This window comes from Equus asinus, chromosome 21 (assembly GCF_041296235.1).
Source record: "Equus asinus isolate D_3611 breed Donkey chromosome 21, EquAss-T2T_v2, whole genome shotgun sequence".
NCBI lineage: Eukaryota > Metazoa > Chordata > Mammalia > Perissodactyla > Equidae > Equus > Equus asinus.
Window position 1 is genome coordinate 96,667,983 of NC_091810.1, and position 9,045 is coordinate 96,677,027.

The window sequence follows — 9,045 nt, forward strand, 5'->3', positions numbered from 1 at the left end:
TCAGAGGGTTTCCTGTGTGTCAGCAACTTCACTTCGCCGAGAGAGCCGGCGGAAGGGCGAGGGAGCGCTCGCGGGCCAATCGCTCCCCGGCAGCCGCCGGCCCGAGCGCGCCCCTCGCCCTCGCCCTCGCCCCCGCCGCCGCCCCGGGTGGCCGCGGCGGGCAGCAGCCGAGCGCGCCGGCCCCGGGGAACACCGGCCCCCGGAGAGCGCCGGCCGGCAGCCCGGCGGGCGGGGCGCAGGCACGCCCCTCGCCTCCCCGCGGCGCGCGGACTCGCCCGGGTGCCCAAACTCCGCCCACCCTCGCGGGGAGCCCGGCTGGCTCGCCCGCCCGCCCCCTGCACTCGGGACGGAGCAGCGCCGCACTGACGGCGCCGGGCTCTGCGGCCACGCGCGCCCCGAGGGTCCCCCGGGCTGGGCGCAGGGACGCGGAGGGAGCGGCGGGGACCCCAGCGGCGAGCTGCTCGCGTGCAAGGTAGGGAGAAGGCAGATGCCCAAGCGAAGTTGATCTCTGGGGGCAGGAGGCCGGCAGCGCGGCGGCCGGACCCCGCGGAGCCCCCGGCGCGCTCTCCGGCGCGGAGCCGCGGCCCTCGGGAGAGCACGGTCGGAAAGTTGTCGGCGCCGGTGCCCTGCGCGCCCTGTTGTGTAACCTCGGCTCTGCCAGCGGACGGCGAAGTCGCGGCCCGGGCGGAGTTCATGGCCCGCGGCGAACGCGGGGCCGCAGCCGGCGTGGGCGAGCCCCCCTCCACCCCCTCCCGCGGGGGTCCCCGGCGCCCGCCCCCTTCCGCGCGCCCGCTTTTCCCATGCGCTCTGCGCCCCGCGCCGCCGCTGCCCTCGCGCCGCCGCCTGCCCCTCGGAGCCGCCGCCTGAGTCGGGGAGAGAATGACCGAGGTGCTGTGGCCGGCTGTCCCCAACGGGACGGACGCCGCCTTCCTGGGCGGCCCGGGCTCGCCGTGGAGCAACAGCACGGTGGCCTCCACCGCCGCCGTCGCCGCCACCTCGTTCCGATGCGCGCTGACCAAGACGGGCTTCCAGTTCTACTACCTGCCGGCCGTGTACATCGTGGTGTTCATCATCGGCTTCCTGGGCAACAGCGTGGCCATCTGGATGTTCGTCTTCCACATGAAGCCGTGGAGCGGCATCTCCGTGTACATGTTCAACTTGGCCCTGGCCGACTTCCTGTACGTGCTGACCCTGCCGGCGCTCATCTTCTACTACTTCAATAAGACCGACTGGATCTTCGGGGACGCCATGTGCAAGCTGCAGAGGTTCATCTTCCACGTGAACCTGTACGGCAGCATCCTGTTCCTCACCTGCATCAGCGCGCACCGCTACAGCGGCGTGGTGTACCCGCTCAAGTCCCTGGGCAGGCTCAAGAAGAAGAACGCCGTGTACGTCAGCGTGTTGGTGTGGCTCATCGTGGCGGGGGGCATCTCCCCCATCCTGTTCTACTCGGGCACCGGGGTCCGGAAAAACAAAACCGTCACCTGCTACGACACCACCTCGGACGAGTACCTGCGGAGTTACTTCGTCTACAGCATGTGCACGACGGTGGCCATGTTTTGCGTCCCCTTGGTGCTGATCCTGGGCTGTTACGGACTGATTGTGAGAGCCTTGATTTACAAAGACCTGGACAACTCGCCTCTGAGGAGGAAGTCCATTTACCTGGTGATTATTGTGCTGACTGTTTTTGCTGTGTCTTACATCCCTTTCCATGTGATGAAAACAATGAATTTGAGGGCCCGGCTGGATTTTCAGACCCCAGAAATGTGTGATTTCAATGACAGGGTTTATGCCACTTATCAGGTGACGAGAGGTCTAGCAAGCCTCAACAGTTGTGTGGACCCCATTCTCTATTTCTTGGCAGGAGACACTTTCAGAAGGAGACTCTCCCGAGCCACCAGGAAAGCTTCCAGAAGAAGTGAAGCACACTTGCAATCCAAGAGTGAAGACATGACCCTCAATATTTTATCCGAGTTCAAGCAGAACGGAGATACAAGCTTGTGAGGACACAGGAATCCCCAGACACCCGCTTTGTAACATGGTAGGATGCTTAACAGAGCCACGTGGTTTTTTTCCCTTTAAGTTTCTAGTAAGTTTGGTGAAAATTCAAACCAAGAAAGTAGTGAGTTTAAAAAAAAAAAAAAGAAATGGAAATGCTCACGCCCACGCTTGGCTTGTTTGGGTTTGCTTTCAAGGCCTGCCTTCTTTCTAACCAGAAGTATGTATAATAAAATAATACTGTCCTAGTTAAACATTTACTTCTTTTCTGCCTTTAAAATCGACACACTTTTCTATTTAAAGTGCACAGGAATATTGGAGCTATTTTGATATTAATAATTTCTCCAAGGAAACTGACAACCTGAAACTTGATTTTGTGATTCATCTAATCTTTGTTGTTTTTAATTATCCATGGTGGGAACAAATTGAAAGTCCACATTCTCAAGGTTAACATAGGATGGCAAAACACTGAGGTAGGTCTGTTCAGTATCAGATGGAAAGACCTCAGCGGGGTGTCTTTTTTGGTCCTATAAGCATAGGTGCTAGCTGGCTGAGTTTCTTGGGAGAATTGAATAGAAAAATAAAGTCAGTGAATTTAAGAGCCTAAAAAGTGGTTATTGCTCAGTTATTTCTAGAAAACTACTCACTGTATGTTGGGTGCTAAATGTTTGATGATGGAAGCCTGCGTATATTATCTTACCAGTAAAATGCATTCAACATAATCAAACTGCGTGTACTTTCCTCGTAAACACCACGGGCTCTGTTAGACTTCCTGTGATAACGAGCATCTGCTGGTCCCACTGCTGTGCAGGCCTTAGGAGTTTGCGTTCCAGTACAAATGCTCACTCACATCTGTGAAAACAATTTAAAAATCTCCGATAAACTACAGACCAAAGTGGAGGAACTGTTAGCAGGTTGAGGGATGTGGGGCAAGAGGGTAGTGTTATATCAGAGGGGGAGAGGTGACAGTCACCCACAGTGCAGTGCCTGCAACCGTGTTCTCAAATGTATGAGGCAAGTGGGAGCAGGTAGAAGGCATTGTTAGATGAGGACTTCAGTGTAAATTAAGTCATGGTGGAAAGGCTCTTTTTTGCTTCTGGGAAATGTTGGAAAATAGTGAATGCAATTTGAAAAGAAGGCGGCAGAATTTATATAGGTTGTGTTGATAGAATGGGAAGCTATAGTCCTTTACTGGATCTTGCATCCTCACACTTAAAGAAAAAACTCCAAATATGGGAAAGGGAAATATGAAGAATGAAATTTAAGCACCTAAGGTACCACAGCACTGAGAAATAATTTGTACAAACTACTAGTCACACTCCTAGTAATTTAAGAGAAGACTACTGGTCAGTGTTTTCTTCTACATTTTTTCTCTGCCAGGCAGTAATGAGAAATATGTGAAACATTTCGTTAACTTTAATAACAGTTTTCGATGAATATTGAATTGCTGCATTTTTAACCTTTGAAATCTTTAAATTCTGTATAATGTAGAATAATGAGGTGAGTTAATCCAATTTATAACTCCAAACAGATAAATCCAGGGTCAAAGGAATTTTTAATGGTGAAACCAGCCCCATAAAGTCAACATCAGACTCTGCAACCGATGGTGGGAGCAGCTTGTTTGGAAGCACTTCATAAGTAAAGCGGTTTGGGGCTGTGTCTTAAGGCAAGGACCTTAGCGCCCTGTGGGACGTGGTGACAGGAATGTCAGGGCTTATTTCAGGTCTTGGAATGCCTGGGTGGACTGAGGATTCGTGGGACCCTCGGTTTCTTCTTCGAGTGGCTCAGTTTATCCAGTCTCAGACCACCAAGAACAATGAAGAAAAGCTGTGTTTAGCTTCTTTTTTACAGGTTGAGTGTTGATGCACAGAGTTATAGAAACCAAGTCAAGAAGAAACCTTTTAGATGTCCTACTTACACCTCCTCATTTTGAGGAAAGACAAGGTTAGCTAGATTCTCACTTGGTTAGGGTCCTACAGCATTGTCTGCTATGAAATCCTAGAAGAAAAAGTCTAAAATATGTCATTACTTTGTTGTCCCTGTCGAGTATCCTGTTGAGTGAGACAAGATAGATAACACTAAATTGACCAACATGGAAATTTCAAAGTCTGGACCAGCCTTGACTCGAACGCCAATGGTACACATTTCTATCATATTTCCTCACCATTTACTTTAGTTTTCTTCCTTTTAGGTCTCAGATGCCCAGCCTGATTTACAGTATGTGTTAAGTACATTGTTTCAGCCTCCAGAGAACTTTCTTTTGGAGTGTGGACGCAGTGAGGAGGTGGACAGTCACTAGAAATGCCCTTTTACTCCTGGGCATGCTTTTGTCCAGGGTGTTTCTTCTTTAGCTTCATATATGACGTAGTGGACAATGACATGCGATTGCATGCCAAATAGTGACAAGGATGATCTTGCCAACTTCCAGGCAAAAAGCGGTCTCGGGGAAGAGTCCATACTAACAGTGAAAATACACAGAGGGATCCAGACGGAGCAGTGATCTGTTGGCTGGATATCTGATTCATGGCATATGATGATTGAGGAGGTATTTGAATAGTAAAGGTTGAAATGTGTTGGCGTTTTGATGAAAGATCTGCTAAAATTATAGAACTTACCAGTTAACTAAATTTCACACTGCAAAACTGTTTTAGTGCCAAGTTCAAGGTGTTTTGTGACTCGCAGATTGGCATCTTTGACTCTCTGAACGTCAGTGTGTGTTTGCATTGAAATGGTAAAAAGACAAACTAAGAAGAGTTGCTGCATGAGAAGAGGAGTCAGAGGTAACACCTTGAGGCGCCACTCGGCCAGCTGTGGAACTCTTGACCCTTTCAAGGCCACTGTTCGTGGATTAAAAAGGTTGGCTGACATCCATCTGTCGGGGCCTAGGGGACATGCCAAAGAGTTAAAACCACACCCAGCCAGAGGTGCGTGGGGTCTCCCCCTGTGCTTTCTCGGACTCCTCAGTGCCAGTCCTAACTAAAAAGGTTTCGAGTTCACCACCTGTGACATGGACATAAGAGCTGTAAGTTTCCTCAGTCTGCTGGGCAGTGCGCTCACCTGTCCCTGGATAAAGAAATGTCAGTGCTTGTAGCAGCTGGAATTGGACTAGTGACAATAAGATGTGTAACTAGTTAGAGATCTATGGAACCTTTAACTTTGCTGGTCAAATTGTAACTATCATAACAGTATTTATTGAGGAAGCTCACAGTCCTTCAGTTGTACAGATTGAAACTTTCTTGAAAGATCCAACATACTGATGTAAACTATATTTATTACAATGTATAATATATGTCACACTGGTGTATTTTACATAGCATGATGCATCGGTAAAATGAGAGTTATTGTATTTTATGATGCTTTTCAAATATCACTATCTTGAGATGTTTAAGTCTTCAGATTTCTTTGGGTCTAAAACATGAAAATCTGTTTTGTGACACAAGTGATTAACTTTCTCTAGAAATGCTTCTGCATGTTTATGTTTTTATTTAGGGTTCTTCCTATATACACACAGTTTGGTGTTAGACTATCATAAGATCAATAGTAAATACAAAATATCTTAGCCAGACTGAGTCTGTATTGTCTACATTTTATATGATACTATAGAAAATTTATATCATCTTTTTAGGACGTTTAGAATTGTGCCCCCAAATGTGGTCAGAGATTCCATTTCCTAATGCAAAAGGCTTGTCCTAAATTTACGGTAGATCTCTTATGGTTTAGAAGTCTGGTGGGATGGGCATTATCGATACAACATTAGTTTAAGGAAAAACTCTAGGGAGATGGGGAGAGAGTCATCAGTTACTGTGCTCAGCTTTGCCTCAGTTTTTGTGTTGTGTTTCTTCTTAAGGTGAAATAGTACGATCTTAATTTCTTTGACGTGGAGTTTCTAAGTAACACACTACCAGCAAGTTCAACACTGCTGTTCATTTTAATCTGATTTATTTGTTCAGTTGATGACTTTAATTCCAAGTTTTATAGTGATAACTGTATATTATTTGGCTGCTGAATTCTGTTACAATTTTTTATTCTGTTGTACATTGTATTATACATATCATTCAAAATTAATATGAAGGGAAATGTATGTTACATATCAAAATTTGTGAATTTGAATCCAGTATGTTTTAGTGCTTCTGCAAAAATGTTTATTTTTGTATTATCTGTGATTTTAATATAGATAATTGAACTAGATTTCGTTGTGATTAATCGTGCCATTGAATGGGCGGTATGGAAACAGTGTTACTTGACATTTTGAGCTTTCTCAGGTTTATCTAAATCAGTGGTAGCTTAACAAATTCCAGACTAATTGTGTGTAACCATGTTTTAGATAGAAAGAATGCACATCTCCTCTAAGTTTGCATGCAGGAGTGTAGGATGTCATGTGCGTGCGTGGCTGTGTGTGTGTGTGTGTCTAAGGCATGGCAGCCAACTTTGTATCTGCTATTAATAATAACAGCAGAGCTTTGATGCAATCTTGGTCACTAGAGTTGTACCTACCATAGACAATTAAAACTGAAAAAGTCTCAATAAAACTATGAAATGGGGTCTGATGGCTTCTGTGTTATTGCAGTATTAATACTTACGAGTTTCCCCAAATTTTGATGCTCACTATTATACCAAGCTGGCAAATACTGTAGGATGTATGGAAGTAACACAGGCATTCTTGAGGTGCAGGCTGGAACGTAAGAAGTGAAGTGTTAAAGAAAGAACCTGGTGCAAGATAATTTAAGGTTGTCCTTATTCCATATTTAATCATTAGTAGGAATATGACCTAATTATTTGAGGAAAATATGGAATGCAGCCTTAATACATATTTCTCATACTAGTGTTCTGTCTTTAAAATGTTAGCTGTCGTCTTTCTCCTCTAATTTATCCTTGGAGGTAATCAGACTAATAATCCTTTGTGGTTTTTGTTCATCTGTCAGCCTGCATTGCTTGGTTCTCTCAAGTTTATTAAAATATACATTGCTGGTGCTGTGCAGTGAAAAAGTATATGTGGAGGGCCAGCCCGGTTGCCTAGTGGTTAAGTCTGGCACACTCCACTTCAGCAGCCTGGGTTCGTTCCCAGGTGTGGACCCAAACCACTCGTCAGCCATGCTGTGGTGGCCCACATACAAAAGAGAGGAAAATTGGCCACCAATGTTAACTTAGGGCAAATTGTCCTAAAGCAAAAAGAGGAGGATTGGCAACAGATGTTAGCTCAGGGTGCATCTTCTTCAGCAAAAAAAAAAGGTGTAGGTGGAGTGGGAGAATGCTTAAAATGTCACCTTTTTGTCCTGGGTGGAGAAGGTAAGCACAGTGGTCTTGGCTGGGTTTTCTGGTTGTCTGCAGACACGGGGTCCCTGTCACAGAATCCTGTGGGCGGACACACGCAAATCTCTTGCAGCCCTTAAGGTATGTGCCACTCAGATTTTACTCCTTAATTAGCTGTGCTCTCCAGACTTCACGGCTTGAGAATCCTCACTTGTTAACATTGGCTTTGATAGACTTGTGTGGGTGTGGGGGTGTGTACGTTTATTTAGTACATACATCCAGATTATGCAGATAATTATCTTTCTGATTCAAGAAGAGTTTAAAGCTTTGAGCACATTGTGAGCTTCAAAATCGATTTGGGGTTGGAGTCGGAGAAGTCTCTCTCTGCACAAGTAAATGTACTGCATCGAAATTCTTTTATACTCTATTTTCAGGGGGTTTAGAACTTTGCCCCCAAATATGATCAGAATTTCCATTTCCAAATGCAAAAAGCTTGTCCTAAATTCAACGTAGATCTATTATGGTTTAGAAGTCTAGTCGATGGGACGTTAAAGACATAAGAGATGTCACTAGAAATCCATGTTAATGTTAATGCTGTGCTTACTTGCTTTAACTGGACAAGGTTGTATTGCTTTGGGGTGGACCCTGGGGACTGACATCCCCAGCTAGCAGGGTTCTGGGACCAGCGGTCCAAACAACAGCTGTGGATGGAGTCAGGCCCCTGGGCTGAGTGGCTGACACCGCTGCAGCCCCTTGGAAATGGGCCTGGGAAGGGGTTGGGGAGGGGAGGCGTGTGCGGGCAGTCAGTCCTGCACAGAGGGGAGAAACGCACTGCCTTTCCTGAGTACCTGAGAGGGGAAGTCACCACAGGGAGCCGGAAAAGCCCAGAGATAGATCGGAATAGAAAGAGGCCTTGGAGACATCCAGCCCCATCACCTGGGTTTGCTCCTGAGAGTAGTTTTCACGTTTGGAGGTGAACTAGCAGGGGACTCAGGGTTCTCACTTCTCCTGCAACATTCCTCCCACATCCCAGAGCTCTGCAGCCTGTGGCTCTGTGTCCATTAGTGGGTCAGGAAATCAGTACAGTGGGTTATGATCAGCACTCTAACAAAATGAGAGAGAACAGATCAGAGTCCATCACTCGGAGAGTAAGGCGTTGTGATTTTAGTTTCAGACACACGCTCTCACACACACACACACGCAACACATATATTTACAGGTACTTGTGTCCTGGGTTGCAGTGGACATTTGATTTCTTACTGAGGACCTGGTCAAAAAAGTTCAAAACTAGCACTATTCTACTCAGCAAAAGGCGGCATGGAGTTATAGGAATAGGGGATGAGAGATGGTTTTCCAGAACTATTTTTAAATAAACACAAAGATGCTTGGTTGTTAATTTTGTGACAAAATTAACATGCATCCCTCCTTTTTTTAAATGTTATTTTCTTCTGACAATTACATTCAGAATTCCCAAGGAAATTGTTAAGGCAGCATTTAGCCTACATCTAAGGATAGCTATTTGCAGTTAAAGGTAGTATAATTGAAACTCAGGTTTACTTTGATAGCTTAACTCCACATTGTTCCCTCTATTTTAAAGAGTTAACAGCAAAACGGAAAATGTCCACTATGTTTAAGAGCATCAGCTTTGCTGTCAAAATGCCTTAGGTTTCAACCCACCTCTGCCACTTGCTACTTGTGTACCCTGAGAAGTTACTTAAACCCTGTAACTGTGTGTTCCTCAGCCATAAAATGGGCATAACAATTGGCAGCTCATGGCATGTTGGGAGAATTAAATGA

General features: G+C 46.2%; 1 protein-coding gene across 3 annotated transcripts; it reads left to right on the forward strand.

The window, feature by feature from the left end:
* Window positions 1-373: 373 nt before the first annotated feature.
* P2RY1 (purinergic receptor P2Y1) lies at window positions 374-6,539 on the forward strand. Of its 3 annotated transcripts, XR_006517490.2 has the most exons (3): window positions 741-1,665; window positions 1,865-2,041; window positions 4,190-6,539. XR_006517490.2 is itself a non-coding variant. In XM_014849558.3 (2 exons), exon 1 carries the CDS (start codon window positions 880-882, stop codon window positions 2,002-2,004), a length of 1,125 nt encoding a protein of 374 aa, XP_014705044.1. In that variant the 5' UTR covers window positions 374-879; the 3' UTR covers window positions 2,005-2,041; window positions 4,190-6,539. The 3 variants fall into 3 exon arrangements, 2 of the variants coding, with proteins under 2 accessions (XP_014705044.1, XP_014705045.1); XM_014849558.3 differs by having other exon boundaries at window positions 374-2,041; XM_014849559.3 differs by having other exon boundaries at window positions 1,865-6,539.
* Window positions 6,540-9,045: the final 2,506 nt, after the last annotated feature.

Coding starts and splice junctions, on each gene's coding strand:
- P2RY1 (XM_014849558.3), top strand. CDS start 880: ATGACCGAGGTGCTGTGGCCGGCTGTCCCCAACGGGACGGACGCCGCC.